At 30.5% G+C, this 17,132-nt stretch overlaps 1 protein-coding gene across 1 annotated transcript; it reads right to left on the reverse strand.

The window, feature by feature from the left end:
- Positions 1–1,263: 1,263 nt before the first annotated feature.
- LOC114299616 (putative RNA-binding protein ARP1) lies at positions 1,264–4,758 on the reverse strand. Its single transcript, XM_028244390.2, has 6 exons — positions 4,196–4,758; positions 3,963–4,113; positions 3,709–3,844; positions 3,565–3,607; positions 3,147–3,375; positions 1,264–1,632 (listed from the first exon to the last, which is right to left on the reverse strand). The coding sequence occupies exons 1-6, from the start codon at positions 4,370–4,372 to the stop codon at positions 1,613–1,615; spliced, it is 756 nt and encodes a 251-aa protein (XP_028100191.2). The 5' UTR covers positions 4,373–4,758; the 3' UTR covers positions 1,264–1,612.
- Positions 4,759–17,132: the final 12,374 nt, after the last annotated feature.

The following is a 17,132-nucleotide window of genomic DNA, read 5'->3' on the forward strand; positions in this document are numbered from 1 at the left end:
ATAAATCATCAAGTCAATTAATAATTTTTAACGATATTAAAAATATTTTCAATTAATAATATAGGTAATTTTATTATTGTATAAGAGAGTAATTATGAATTTTATTTTTTTAATTAATTCTGTTAAATAAAAAATTATAATAAAAGGATATTTGTAATTTTTCAAACCACATGAGACAATCTGTATGTACTTATAATTTACCCAATAATTAATTAGCCAGCTAGCCATTAGGGTCCATGAGCCATCAGCCTTTAGCAACCTAGCTCCCTCCTACATTATTTGAGTTTTGTTTAAAACAAGAATAATTTCTCATAATTTTAGAAATTACATCACGCTCTTTTAAGTTTTTAATCGCATAATAAATTATCACTTTTATTAATAAATTATCAAATTAATTAATAATTTTTAATGATATTAAAAATTTATTTTGTATAGGAACGTAGTTAAAAAATTATTATTTTTATTAGTTCTATTAAATAAAAAATTTAACAAAAAGTATTTATAATTTTTAAAACTATAGAAAGCAATTTATATTTTAAATAAATTTTAACGAATGTATTTATATTTATCCATAAAAAAGACCACCAAATCAAAGCTTGCTTTCAGTGCAAAATTGTTTTCATCAATCTAAGGCAATTGAATGCTTTTAGTTACTTTCTTTAAAGTTTTCATTTTTATTTTAAGTTTTCGTAGAGTACTTTTAAATTTTACTGGTAATGTAAGGATTTTGTCTCACATAGAAAATGATTAGCCTAAAGGTGCCACTTTGTGTTGAACTTGGAGCATTACATATCGATTATCAACTTCCCACTTAAAATAAGATGTAACGATTGATGTATTGCGAAGGATAATAATAGCTTAAACATCACGTCCCACGTCAATATTTTGCTTAAATAATTTTAAGTACATAAATAGGAGCTATGATCTCCAAATGACAATTCCACAAATTAATGTTGATAACATAAATAACAATCACAAAGCTCAGGCTAGCCTAAGGTTCGACATTACATATAAATTATCATCTTTTTGCTTAAAATAAGATCCAACAAACCCGATACAAACAATAACAATCAATGATACACACAACAGGTCATTTGGCTTTTAAAATATATAATATATATATATATATATGTATATATATCTTTCCTTTTTAACATAAGTAAAATTGTGTGTGTGGTGAAGTGGAAAAAAGCTCAAAAAGCCTCAATTTTCTCTCGAACATGACCAACCAATCAAGAGAGAGAGAGAGAGAGAGAGAGAGAATTGTTACTTAAAGATGAAGGATTTATGAAGCAAAGTTCAATGGAACCATGAAAAGCATATCCCATAAGACATGAGAATACTCAACACATTGACTTCTGTTACAATAATTTCTTTCCATTGTTTGCAACCTCTACATGAGTGCAATGTTAGAGAAGATAATGAATGAATCTAAATAATCAGACACCTAAAAATAAAAATATAAATAAAAGAAAAAATATTGAAGAGCCACCACAGATCAGATAATAACGTTGTTCTGAGCAGCCACCACCCTCCTCCTCCTCCTCTTGTCATTTTTTTTTTTAAGTCCTCTTAGCCACCCTTTTCAAAGCTTCACCAGTCCCAACTGAAACTATTCCACAGCCAAGCAAACTGTTTTGTGTAATATCAGTTTAAACTATATAAGGAAGTTGTCTTCAAAATAGTACTATAAACTATTGCTAAGGGCCATCTTAACATTGAAAGGTAAAAACTCATTTATTTTTTTATTTCAATACAAACTGTTAACAATCATTTAGACCTAATTTCATTTATTAATGATATTTTTACAACTATATTGTTCTGATTCTAGGCACATGACATCCAACAATGGGCATGTCTGTAAACCATGTGCTTCAAAGATTCCTTTAGATTTTAACCATCTGTTGGAACATGGAAGAAAGTGGGAACAGTATACTTACTATTTTCCCATACAAAACTAAAAACATTAAGCCAAGTCAGGATCTTTGTCCATATTCTCTCTAATCTCTTCTTATGATAATTCAACCATTCAAATTGAAAGTTAAGCAAAAATAAATTGTTCTCAAGTATATATTCAAGTATTAAAAATTTGTTTTTTTAATGTTCATTTTTACATTGTTTTAATGTATTTCAAGAACTCATGCTTATCATTTTTATATTATTTTTTAAAAAATAACCAGACAAAGCATTGCTCCAAGATGACTAATAATAACTTCTGCTCAATCGTTAGTTGCATTGCAGAGGAACATGTGCTTTGTAAAAGAAGACCAAACATAGTAACGTTTGACAGCCTGTTCCTTCTGTTAAGTTTTTCTTTAAAATATTACCTAAAAAAATATAAAAGCTGACAATCCTCAAAATCAAGGTCATTTTTGACCTTTTGACCACTGAGCCCTATAAAAAAAAGCCCAACTGTAAGTGGGCCATACCCAAATCCCAGTTTCGTGAATAAAATAAAAGAATAATGCTTGGGACCCCCTTTTGGGGTCACCCCTTGTGGGGGTCACCCCCTCACCCCCTTTGCCACGTGGCAGGTGGTGATTGGAGGAGCAGGAAAAAAAAGAAAAAGAAAAAGAAAATGTAACCAATGAGAGAGAGAGAGGGGGTCAAAGGGGTGGGAAGAAAAGGAGGATGAATCATTGTTGAAAATAAAATTCATATTACAAACTTCCCATCAACATCGATAAAAATAATATATGGAAGTAAAATCTTTGTCCATTCTATATTTTTGAATTCATAACATTGTTGATTGTTAAAAAAATAGCGACGATGCTAGGTAGCTCAAATTTTTGTGGCTCAAATGGCTCAAATCTGTCAAAACGACGTCGTTTTGACAGATTTTGAGTGTAAAACGACGTCGTTTTAACAGATTTGAGCCATTTGAGCCACAAAAATTTGAGCTACCAAACATTTTCCAAAAAATAGATATCCCCCCCCCCCAAAAAAAAAAAAATTCAAATTGTTTAATAAAACCTATTCCAAAAATTTCACATATTTTCTATACATTTTTTTTTTTTTGCATGCAATTAATAACATTTTTCTCATTCTTAAATATAACAGAAATAACCAATCAATCAAATATGTATATATATAAACTATAAAAACAAAACTTTTTTTTATATATAGTTTTTAATGTGGATATGTACCTGTGGTAGGAGCCAAGGATGTGGGCTTTGAGATGAGGGCTGGGCCTGTGGGGAATGGGCCAACAGCTGTTGGGGAGTACACGTGAGCAGGGAGGCCCATTGTCTGCGATTGGTGGTAGTGGTAGAGAGGGTACATTGGCATCAGTGTGTTCCCACCTACCATGGGTTGACCCGGATATACTTGAGAGTATTGCCCATTCATGTATGACCCGCCCGTGTAGCTTAGCTTCTGTGCTCCGCCACACCGCACAATACAGACAAATTTCCAACACCATTAAAACAAAAGTTATGATTTAATGTGATCAAATTATAACACAGTTTGATTGTTGATCATATTATATCAAACTCAATACAATCATATGGGATTGTAATTTTTGATAAATTTGACTAATATGGAATTATGGATCTTGATACTTACATGATTGTAACTGACATCAGTGGCAATGTAGGTTGGAGTGTACCTGTGAAAAAAAAGAAAAGAATCTATCACGTAAGGTGCGTCCTATGTTAATCAAATACACCACCGATTGAAATCAAGAAATCAGGGGCGTACGTTGCGTACCCATAGAAAGGAACGGCCTGATGGTGCTGAATCTGCTGATGATGATGAAACGGCGATGGAGGTGTTCCCGCTGGATAATACCACTGCACGTGACTCCCGGGTGCCGGAGACAGAGATCTTGGTCCAACGTTCGATCCTTCACGATTTAACAAAACATCTAAAATATTAGACCCCCATGCACTCCAAATTTACTACAATACCATTACATGGTAATTCTGTAAAACTGAGAAAAAGTTTGGACAAAAATTGAATACCTTGTCGAGGAGGCGGCGGCATGGCGGAGGATGCGGACCTGGGGCGTCGGGCTCCGAGCGAAGCTAGATTGCAGTTGGCTCGGCGGCCGTTGATGATCGGCGTGGCCTCCTCGCAAGCCTTCTTAGCCGCCTCGGCTTCCTTAAACGTCACCTACAACACCAACGAAAAGCGGATCACGTTAGCAAGCAAAAAATAAAAATAATTATCCCCTGAAACGGCGATCAGTACTTACGAAGCCGTAGCCCTTGGATCGGCCGGTGATCTTGTCGGAGATGATGACGGCTTCCAAGATCTCGCCGTAGACATCGAAGTGGTCTCTGAGGGCTTCCTTGGGAGTCTCCCAAGCCAATCCTCCGACGAACACTTTCGTCATTGTCGTGTCTCCGAACTGACCCACATTGTTACTCATCGTCTTCAACAACCTACCTCGTAAAAACACTCACACTATATATATATGTATATCTATGCGCCAGTATTGAGTTCGAGAGAGAGAGAGAGAGAGAGGAATTTGAAGGGGATGGGAAGGGGAGGAGAGGGGGTTGATATAAGGAGAGTAGAGGTTGGATTTGGGAATATGTTGAGTTAATTATATGTATATGTGTATGTATAGGTGTATGTGTATATGTATAGGTGTATGTAATCTATTGAATACTGTTAAAGCGTCACGTATTAATATTCTTTTACTGATTATTATATATTATATTTTTTCATATTTTTAATTATCAGTATAAAATTATAAATTTTATTTTTTTTCATTAATTACCAGACCGGTATAAAATTATAAATTTTACTTTTTCTTATCAATTACCAGACCTGGTATATTCTAGGAGTACCCAATATCTAATGGGAAAAAACAGAGGGACAGGAGGTGGGTAGACAGACAGGCAGATGGACTTCGTTGTTGTTGTTGAGGACATCATGGTGACCGCCTTTTCATCTTCTCTCTCTATCTTGCTTACTATGAAATTGCATCCCAATTAATTAACACATGCTTTGCTGTATCTTTAAATTAGGAGTACAGCCTAATTCCACGCGCTTTCCTCACCCGCCGTCGCTGGACACACCCAGTCACCGGAGTTTTATGGCTGAAAAAGGGAAAAATTATCCCGGATTGTGTTCAGTTTGTTGGTTCCAGTTTTTAGAAAATAATTTTTTAAAAATTTTATTTTTTTATTTTTCGTACTTTAATGTTTTCAATTAATTTTTTTAATTTTTTAAGTAATTTTTTTTTAATTTTTAGACATATTTAACATAAAGATACTTAAAAAGTATAATATTTGTGAAAAAAATTCTTTAAAAAATACACTAAATATAAAAAAATACGAAAATTTAGTAAATTTTCATATTTTTTGTATTTATTAATTTTTTAAAATATTTTTTCACAAACATTTTACTATTTAAATATATCTAAGTAAAGTGCATCTAAAAAAGTTAAAAAATTATTAAAAATTTAAAAAATATTAACTAAAACCAAAAAAATATGAAAAATAAAAAATTCAATTTAAAAAAAACTAAATTCAAAAAACTAAAACTAAACACACTGATTAGTTTTTTTTTATATTGTATATAACCTTATTTTATTTGTGCAGAAGGATTTCCTCCCATCCAAAATTGGGATTGAGAGTAGTATTTGGGTCCTTAGAGTTCATCACGCACTTTGTTTTGATAATACGAATCATTGATTTTGTTGAACACGAATTCATCCACAAAAAAAATTAAGTCTATCTAATAATTGTATTTTTCACTAAAAAAAATTGATCATAATTGTGTTTTAAAAAAATAAAACACACAATTTTTTATGATAAAAGTAATAAATTAAATAAGTTGCAGTTATTGGATCAATATAATTTTTTTTTACCGATAAAATACAAAAAGTATCTGACAAAGTGAATGATTTAAATCATTGAAGCAGAACCTACAGTGAGACTCATGGGTCCAAGCATCCCCTCCGGTCCAAAATGGAGGGAATCACCCTCCTTTATTTATTTATTTTTCACTTTTTTTTTTTCATTTTTGACAAAATAATAAATTTTTTTTCCCCAGTCAAATAAGCTCACGACTTATCAACTCACTCCTCAAAACGATGATTGAATTCAATGAAGGCCCTAGGATTAAGATACACAACCCCCTTGATTTGATACTTCACAAATTTTTTGGTTTAGAAATTTCTATTTAAAAAAAGTTATCTAAAGAAGTGGATAAAATTTGAACTCCAGGACAATGAGTTTATAAAAAAGCTCTCACCACTTAAGCTAAATATATATTATAATTATAATTTTTTTTATTATTATTTATTTAAATTATATACATATCGCGTATACTATCTGCTAGTATTAATTATGATTTCAACATATGCTGTTAAAATTTGTGTTCGTGTAGAACATGTATGATATTGGAAAGGTATACTGAAATTAAAAAAATTTATTTTTAGTTTAGCATTACTATAAACTAAAACAAATATTATAATTTTTATTTCTTGAGGACTTATCACATAATTAAAATTGGTCATGTTTTAAAATTTAAAATTTACGGGACCTATCAAAATTTTTAAGTGGGATGTGTTTTAAAATTTTTATTTTTTCATTTTTAGTCGCAGTATCAAATGTTGTATTTATTTTTGGAAAAATTGCAATTCAGTTAAAGTTTTCAAAAAAAAAATTAAAATTAAAATTAAATTAGTAATAAATTTTATCAATTTTAATAATTGAAGTTATAAATTTTTTCTTGAAAATATTTTGGGAAGATCTCACTCATTTGTAATTTTCTTTTATTTTTATGATATATATATATATATATATATAATTTCTTTAATTACGCAGTGATGGCAGCCTCTTGAGCTATTGTCAATCTGGTAAACGTGAAAAGAGAGTTATGCCCTTCCTTAAGCTGAAAATTTATTACTCATTTCTAGGACTAGCCACGACCTTTTTAGTCATTTCAGCAAAAGCAGACTAGCCCGGTGCCTAACTAGATTATCTGAGTTGTAATCAAAGTAAAAAGCTTGAATATTATTCACCCAAAAAAAAAAAAGCTTGAATATGTCTGTCCAAACCACAGCCTAACTAGATTAATGATGCAAATGCCTTGTGCTGCTGATGTGTTTCCTTCTTGTTACAGCATTACAAATTAGACATTTACATAGGTTATGTTTGGCATAAATTATTATTTATTTATTTATTTGACTATTTTAGTTATAAAAAAAGCATTAAAAAGTCAATAATATAAAATGTCACATCTAAATCATAATTATTTTATTTTTTCTTTCACAAAAATTAAAATAGCCAAAAAATCTATCTTAAACGAAACTTTGTAACCTCAGATTAAAATAGTCAAAAAGTCAAAAAATCAACTCATATTCTAAGCGAAGGCATATTAATTTTATATAGACAGTCAATGACCAGACTTTGGGTTGTGTCAACAATGAAATGTGTGGTGAAAATTAAAAATATGTATTGTAAAATTTATGCATAAAATAAATTTGAATAACATATTATTATTTTTTTGTGAATTCTGGATAAAATTTCTAAGTGTAGTATTACTTAATTTTATAAGGCAAGTGGTAAACAGTGTTCTTGGTGGCACATTATTTAATATTGAAATTAGAGTAAAAAGTGTTTTTAAAATAAGTAAAAATATTTAAAATATGTATTAATTTTAATAAAATTTTTAATTAAATTTAGACTTCGTTTGGCATAAACTAAAATGGGATTTTTTGGTTAAAATAATCAAAAAAAGACAAAATAAATTTTTTAGTCCAATAAGATAAAATATCATATTTAAACTATAATCATTTTATTTTTTCTCTCACAAAAATTAAAAAAGTCAAAAAGCCTATCCCAAACGAGATTTTTAAACTCCAGACTAAAATAACAAAAAAAATTAAAAAGTCAAAAAGTTAATTCACATATCAAACGAACCCTCAATAAAAAATTGTCCAATGCTTTTAATTTTTTTTTTTTTTTTTTTTTTTTTTGTCTTTTCTTATACCTCAGGAACACTTATTAATAAGAATTTAAAAGTTGTATTAACAGTATTGTTCCCATGAGAATAGGGCAACTTTTCTACTACAAAATAAAAGTGATACTCTATAAAAAGTACGAAAATTATTTTTCAAAATTAATTATAAATTTTTAAAAAATTATAATTTTATTTTTTAATGTTTATCACTAATCTGAAAAATATTTCTGTCAATCTCAATTACCCCTACAAAGGTGCTGTTTGGTGTGGCTGTTAAAACAGATTATAGATTATAGCTTAACAGATTATACATTATGACTTTAATCAGAAGCTGTTAATCTGTTTGGTATATCTGTTGGATTATAGATTTAAGTTGGTGGGTAGTGTTTGTTAAATAAGCTGTAAAGTAGTTTTTTCAATTAATTTTTATTTTTTATTATTCACTATTTGTCTACATTTTTCATAAAAAATAATAATAATATTTTATAGTCCATTTGGGTCTTTTTCTATTTTTAAAAAAATAAAAAATAAAAAAATCTAAAAGTATAACCGTGAATTAACATGTCCACAGCAAAAGTTGATAATCAGAAGCAAGAAGTGAGCAGCTTCTCAGAATCAGTTTTTTGACTTAAAATAAGTTGTTAGAATCAGAAACTGTTTAAAATAAGTTTAACCAAATAGTCCAAAATAACTTTTTAAAAGCCAAAAGTTATAAGTTGACTTAAAAAAACTCTACCAAACACCCCCAAAGTATAGTGTCAAATAATGATACTCACACATTATAACTTTTTTTTTTTAATTATTTTAAAAATAATAAAAAATGATATACGCAATTCTATGTGCTACCAAATAACATTATAATGTTTATGTATTCATAGCAATACTCTAATGAGAATACACTAGGAATGCAACTTGGACAGATTCAATCTGATTAATTTGAGTCTAATTTAATTTTTTTTAGTATTTTGATAAGATATTTTTAAATTCGAAACGGATTTAAACAAAAATTCAAAAGTTTGAATTAAAACGGACTTAAACAAAAATATCAAACAAATTGAACAACTTGAGACCCCTATTATACATAGATAGATATATAAAAATATTATATATAAATTATTAGTCATTATATGATATTAAAATAACTTAGATTATTATATTTTATTAAATATATTATATACATAAGTAATAAAAAATTTTATATTTTTTATTCCACTCATAAATTATAAAAGTTACCATAGCGACATTCTTCTTACATTATATAAATGATTTGTTTTAATATTACTAATGATTTTTTCAAAAAATATAAATAAAGTTTAATTCAAATAAATTATAATTTAGCTGAAAAGAAAATTAAATTCATATATAATTTGGATAATTCGAGAAATTTGGATCGAGTTGGGACATAGAGTCTTAAAATTATAATTCGAACCTAGATAAGGCCTAAACAAGTTTCAACTCCATTTGAGTTAGACTTAAACAACTTCCTAATCCGAGTCCGAATTACATCCCCAAATAGGCCATGTAGCACAGAGCGTGTGTTCACTTGCGTCGTGAACGCGCGTATGACGGACCACACCAAAGCGATAAAGTGGGACAGCTAAACAACGCCGTACATCGTGAGAGTTGTGGTTTTTTTAAAAAAATTTATTTGGTAACGGATTTAACGTACGCGACGTGGTGTCCTAAATAAAAAAATTAATTATTAATTGATCGGCTAATACCGACGAGCCACGACGACTGTTCCTGAACAATGGTCACCTTGTAGCTGGCGTAGGGACGTAACTCGGGCAGATTTGATCGGGTTCAGAGATTGTTTAAGTCCTATTTAAGTTGTGCTGAGATTTATCTAGACTCGCCTAAGTTCGAATTGTAATTCGAGGTTACATGTCCAAGTCCGACCGAATTACCTGATTTTTTTTTACAAGTACATTATTAAATTATTAAAATTTGACTATATTTATATTTTTTTATATATATAGAAAATCATTAATACCATTAAAACAAATAATTTATATAATGTAAGAGAGATGTCGCTATAGTAGTCTTTATAATTTATAAGTGAAAATAAAAATAAAAATAAAAATAAAAATAAAAAAGTAAGATTTTATTTTATTTAGATATATAATATATATTCAACATGATTTAATAATCTAAATTATTTTAATATCATGTAATGGCTAATAATTTGTATATATATATTTAATATTTTTATATAACTATATATTTATAATTCGGGTTTCGGGTTACTCGGGTTGTTTGATGTCTTTGCCCAAGCCCGTCTAAATTTAATTCGGGCTTCTAAAATTTTATCCAAGCCCGTACCAAATTTAAAAATATTTTGTCCAAGCCCTAAAAAAATTCGAGCTGGGTTCGGGTTGCTCGGGTTGAGCCCGCCCAAGTTGCACCCCCTAACCTGGCGCAGCGCCTCCTACTCTCACCTTCCCGTGCTACATGCACTAATTAATATATTAATACTAGTTATAACATTATTATTGATCCTATTCATTAATTACATTATAAATTTTAAAAATTTATTAAGTTATGTCACATCATCAATTGATACACTAATTAATATATTAATTGATGTATATAACATTATTCCTCCCATTATCATTAATCTACCACATCATTATTACAGATGAAATCAAAATTTTATTATCGAAACAGTTAAAATTTAAATTAAAAGTTTTAATCACACATAATCAGTTATATATAAAATATGATACGTGAGCTATATATATACATATGTGAGTTATATATAATAGTGTGTTTGGCTTGAATTTTTTAGATTAAATTTTTTGAAAATTGAACTTTTTGATTTTGTGCGTTTTTTTTATTTTTAGTGAATATTTTTAAAATTTTAAATATATTTTTTAATTTTTTTAGATGCACCTTACTTAGATGTATCTAAAAAGTAAAAAAATTATGAAAAAATATTTTAAAAAATTAATAAATACATAAAAATATAAAAAATGTACTGAATTCTCGTATTTTTTTTAATATATATTTTTGGTATTTAGTGAATTTTTAAAAGTTTTTTTTTACAAATTTTTTACTTTTTAGGTATATTTATGTTAGGTATGTCTAAAAATTTAAAAAAATACTTAAAATATTAAAAAAATTTAATAAAAACAAAAAAATACGAAAAATAAGAAAGTAGAATTTTCTGAAAAGTATTTTTGAAAAACTCTAATCAGACAAAAATTTTGTCTCAATCAAAAATTTCACTTTTACTTTCATTCCTAATTTTCTTAGAACTCCCACTTCATTCATTTTTTTTTTTAATTCTAATTTTGTCTCAATCAAAAATTTCACTTTTACTTTCATTCCTAATCTTCTAAATCTAACTTTCCGAATTCTAACCTAACCCTAATTACCTCCGGCAATACCACCATCTCCGACCACCTCTTACCGCCACAACCACCACCACCACCACCACCACCACCACCACCACCATCTCTAACCACCTCTCATCACTGTAACCTCTATCATCTTTGACCACTCCTCACCATCACAACCATCACTCCCTCTGTCGCAATCAGCCATCATCTTCACCGACAAGCACTCACACCTCCTATTGTAAATCTACATCAGAGAAGAGAGATCAACACATTCAGCACTATGTTATCAAACTAAAAGAATTTGTTCAGCGCTGTGTGTTCGAACATTCAAGATTCGTTCAACATTGTGTTGCCGAACATTTAGGATTTGTTCGACATTGTGTTGCCAAACCCACTCCGCCATCGTGACCTCCCTATCCATTGCGAAAGAGAACAAGCGAGAGAGAGAGAGAGATGAAAGCCTAATTAAGGTTTTCAAAACAAGATGAAGAAAAAAAGAGAGAAGTGGAAGAAAGAATGCAAAAAATCACTTGCCATAGCTTATGATAGAGGTTTTAATGGTGGTCATTATTGATGAGTCTTTTCTCTTACTCTGTTTCTCACTCATACTTGACTTGAATGCAAGAAAACAAAGAAAACAAATAGAGAATCTAGATTAGAGAGAGGAATGGAAAGGGTTAGGGTTTGGGTTTGGTTTTGGGATTAAGGGTATAGTTGGTATTAAGGTGGGAGTTTAAAGAAAAAATGTAAATGTTTCATTTTGCTGAGTGGGGGTTTAAAGAAGCGGGTGAGCCAAAGTAATTAGGTGGAGGTAAATATCAGCCCTCAATAAAATAAAATAAATAAATAAATAAACAGTATAAAAATATTGAATGAAGAAGTTTTTTTGTGCAAAGTAAAAAGAGAATGTAAGATGAAAAAAGAAAGCAATTTTTATTTCTATACTAATGGACCATTTTATTTATAAAATGAGATATATATTTTAAAATATTGAGTCAAATAATATTTTTTCATAAAAATGAGAGGGGCATGGCCCCAATAGTATTCTCTTAATTCCATTTATGCACATCATCCATCATGCACATGCCATATCACCATGCAATAAATAGTTTAGGGTCTGTTAAGTAAAATATTTATGTAAAAAATTATGATCATATGAGATTGTTGGCTATATATTTCGTATTAGCCAATCACAACTTGACACGTGGTCCATTAGGGGTAGCTTGAGGAATTAGTAAATGTCTCTAATCATCAGAGGACACGTGACAAATCATATAAACGGCAATGGATTTGCGAAGTAATAGAACAAACAAAAGGAGCAAGGTGACGTGGCTAAACAGTTCTTGAATATTTAAATTCAAATTCAAGAGGGAAACCCAACTGCAAGAGATGGCTTCTGGCGGCAAAATTCTTGGAGCCATGATCATGGAAGTTACTTTGACAGTTATCATCTACTTCGATAGTTATCAGCTACTTCGACGGTTATTACCAAAGCCTATAAATAGAGGGGAAAGCTGATAATAAAGGGACCCAAAACTAAATCCAGAAACCAGTTTATTTACTTTATATTTTTTACCTTCCAATTCTTTACATTTCAGTTCTTTACTTTCCTGCGTTACACTTCAGTTACTTAGGAGTAGTTCTAATTTAGTCCGTTCGTTGATGTAATTCCCTTCGAAACTGTGGAAGTGTGAAGGTACTACTGTAAACATTTGTTTACTTAATGAAATTCAATTTCTGACACTGTTCTCTCCCTCTTTCTTTTATTTTCATTAATAACTTCTAAATTTTCTATTAAAACAAGTCACCAGTAAAAGTACTCTTCATTAAGGCTAAGAGAATTTCGAAACAATTGTTTGATTGATTGGTTGGCATTTACTATTTTTGTAAAGACTTATCGATCCTTGCTGGTACGCTCCAATTACATTTCTAACCTTCGAAAATCAAAAAAGTCAACATATATTAATTATCATATAATTAAATTATATTTACCCTAATTAAAAATATAATTTAATTATGTAAATACTGATATTTAGAGAGAGATCATGTCTTTACCTTTGAAAATTGGATAAAGGGTTATTTGTTGATGTTATTGTTTTCTTTTTTCTTTTTGATCTTGTTTTTATTTTTCTAAAAATGAGTAACAAAATTTTGTTTAATATATTATTTTCATTTTTTACAAAAAAAAAATTACTCCAAAATTCTAAAACTCATACAAACAAAAATTATTTATTTTTATTTTAATTTATTTTCAAAAATTTTTTTCACTTATTAACCCCTCTCTCAAATATATTATCTTTGGGATCAAAAGAAGACTTGGAGCCCGGTCCGCCCTAGATCTTCAGGTGTTCATCAGTGAAGTTGAAGAACAGCAAAGAGAACAAGGGGCAGGGGAGGGTTTTGGGGAGCTATACCCTAAAATCTATGATTTTAGTGCCCTAAAACAAGAAATATCAAATGAAACAGCCACAAAAAGATTCGAAGAGCTTACCAGTAGAGGCGAATGCGGATCCTTCAAGCACGAATGCAGAAGGAGGGCAAGAGTGGGAGCTGCTGAGGGCACGGGAGCTCTGGATTGACAAGAATGAAGGAGAGTCAGTAAGAAAGAAAAAGCGAAGGGAAAGTGACGTATAAATAGAAGTGAGAGACTGCCAAAAATTTTGAATGTGAAGGGACGTTATGGTTGGCTGCTCGAGGCCAATAAACGAGCGACGCGTGTCCCAATTAATGGCGGCATCAGAGTTGAAAAGATAGGAAGGCGAGATGAGACGTCGGCCAAGCAAATTGAGGAACCGAGCACTGGAATTAGTGCGGTTGGCGTCTTGCAAACAACAGACCGATGAAGGGTCTATCTCGGTCGGATCATGTAATTCTGATCACGCTTTTGCGGATGGAATTAAGGGGCAATTAAGAGGGAGATTTTATGAGCTGGAAATGGGCCATGGTAAGGGCCGGGCAAGTTGAAGGCCGAGCGCGTTTGGGCCAGGATAGCTTTGGGCTTGCCCGCAGATGGGGCTGCTCGGCTAAAGCCCAAGACCGAGCTACTTGAACTTGCACAGGTGAAAACTGTGCTACTTGCGTTGCTCGGCAGGAAGGCTCGCGCCTTTAGCTCGGCAGGAAGGCTCGCACCTTTAGCTCAGCAGGAAGGCCTTTGTTTTACCCGCGTGACCTATTTCGAGCTCGGCTCTACCGGAATGTAGCTGAGCTCGGTCGGTATGGAGCTCGGCTAGTGAGCATTCGGGCATGCGGCATAGCATGACCGTGTGAGGCTGAGGTGATTCCGCCGGTCTGCCGGGCTCCGCCAAGATATCCTGATAGTTTGGTTAGGTGATGATTGCTGGATTTGTGCTGACAGATGGGATAGCAGCGCCACGTGTCGAGAGACTAATGGGAGTAGATTTGGGGCGCAGAAGGTATATAAGTATGTCTGCGCCCCCATACTTGGGCGGATGATCATTTGGTGAGATACACTTAAACATTCAACTCTCTCATCTCTCTCTCTATCTCTGAGTGTGTGCTAACTTGACCGTCGGAGGGGTTTTCCGGTCACACACCGCCGGGTAGCTCACCGCTGTTGTATTCGCAAGTCAATTGGACAGATAGGAAACTTGGAAAAAAGGAGTACGAGCTCGCCGGAATATTTACTTTCCGTACAATATACTTAACAAATCTTAAAATATGAACAATTTAAATTATTAAAATTAGGTTTAAAAGTAAACCCAATAACCCAATAAATAAGAAGTGTAGTAAGAACCTAAAAAGGGATCCTGATTCAACCTATACGCCAGTCTGCTGATGATCACATGGACCCGCAAAACAACCTGATCCAACGTGGAAGGGGTTCAGATACTGGGCCCCATTATGAATGGGCAGAGATGGCATTGGCTAAGATTTCACAATGATTTGTTTAACACGTATAATAGTATTACATTAATGCTGTTTGGGAAGGAGGTTTTCAGCTTTTTTTTTTATTTTTTTTATTTTTTTTTATTTTACTAAAAGATAAATTGATTACAAAATCAAAAAAATTAAATTTAAATAAAATATTATATTAAATTTCATAATTATTTTATTTTTTTTCTTATAAATCTCACATCTAATCATAAAAAAATTTAACTATCTTCTCAAACATAAAAAAAAATTCTCAAATAATATCCCACAATTAAAAAAACTTACAAAAAAAACTCACTTCCTAAACACCCCTATTGTTTGGATAACTAAAAACAATACTAAAAAAATCAAATAAAAAGCTAATTTAAGCTGAAATTAATGCCAAGACGTGTGCTGACACACCCTACTGTACCATCCAAATTTTGGAGTAGACCACTATGGGGGTGTTTGGTGCAGTTTTTTTAAGCCAACTTATGACTTCTGGCTTTTAAAAAATTATTTTGGACTGTTTGGTTAAACTTATTTCAAACAGCTTCTGATTCTAACAACTTATTTTAAGTCAAAAAAGCTGATTCTGAGAAGCTGCTCACCCCTTGCTTCTGATTATCAGCTTCTGCTGTGGACATGTTAATTCACGGTTATACTCTTAGATTTTTTTATTTTTTATTTTTTTAAAAATAGAAAAAGACTCAAATGGACTATTAAATATTATTATTATTTTTTATGAAAAATGTAGACAAATAGTGAATAATAAAAAATAAAAATTAATTGAAAAAGCTACTTCACAGCTTATTTAACAAACACTACTCAGCAACTTAAATCTATAATCCAGCAGTTATACCAAACAGATTAACCGCTTCTGATTAAAGTCATAATCTATAATCTGTTAAGCTATAATCTATAATCTGTTTTAACAGCTACACCAAACACCACCTATGAGTCTATGATATAAGGGATTTATTTGTTTAGATTATTAATAATAATAATGAAGCTTAATTATTGTACAAAGCTAGATATGTTATGACACTTTAGCCACTAAGAATATTGGGTCCATATATATAACCATATCCAAATTCCATGGGAGTGCTTATAAACCTACTCTTTATTGGCTCCCAAAGTTTCATCTTCTTGGGATTTAGGCTTCTAATCACTAATTAAGGACTTAATTGGAAGTAATTTTAAAAAGCTTATTTTTTAAGTTGAATCTAGATGAGAACTAAAAATGTGATTGATAGGTATTTTTAAAAACTTTTTGGACATTCTCCCCTCTTAAATCATCTATTTCAATTGTGTCAATATCGTATTTTGAAACTTTTGCTTTGACAATATTTACAATTCAGTATAATCCAATCATATTCGCAATGTCTTTAAATTAAAATATTTGTAATCCAATAATTAATATTAAATATTCAACTCATTGACTTAATTAAATATTACATTAAATAAATTAGATAAATTAGTATTTTATGATAGCATGTTTCAAATTATATTTTCAGTTAAATTATTTTAATAAAAAGGTTAGTATTCAAAAAAATAATTTCGTTATATTAATTTATTAATTTTATATAAAAATACATGATTGACATTTTTTGGGAACAATATAGTAAATACAAAGAAGTCACCGAATCATTATGTTAAATTTGACATGATGAATTACACATTGTTGCAATTTGTGTTTTATGTTCATTGTGCTAAATTTTAGAAATAAAATACGATTAATAGCAACTGCTAGAGTTGCTCGACAAGTTTCATTTAAAAATTTGTTTAATATATTTTTTCGTTAATTAGGATTTTTGATATAATGGTTATGTAATACTATTTTATAGTGTCAGATTTCAAGTTCAACTCCTATCGAGAGAGACTTGATGCTCATATCAATTGGGAAAAAACAACCAAAAAAAAAAAAAAAGTTACGCATCTAGCCAAAAAGGGTTTTGGTTTTGACAATTTTGTAATTACGAAAAGTTAACTTAATATGAA

The sequence above is a fragment of the Camellia sinensis genome, chromosome 1, assembly GCF_055761805.1.
Source record: "Camellia sinensis isolate YWXY chromosome 1, ASM5576180v1, whole genome shotgun sequence".
NCBI classification, from domain to species: domain Eukaryota; kingdom Viridiplantae; phylum Streptophyta; class Magnoliopsida; order Ericales; family Theaceae; genus Camellia; species Camellia sinensis.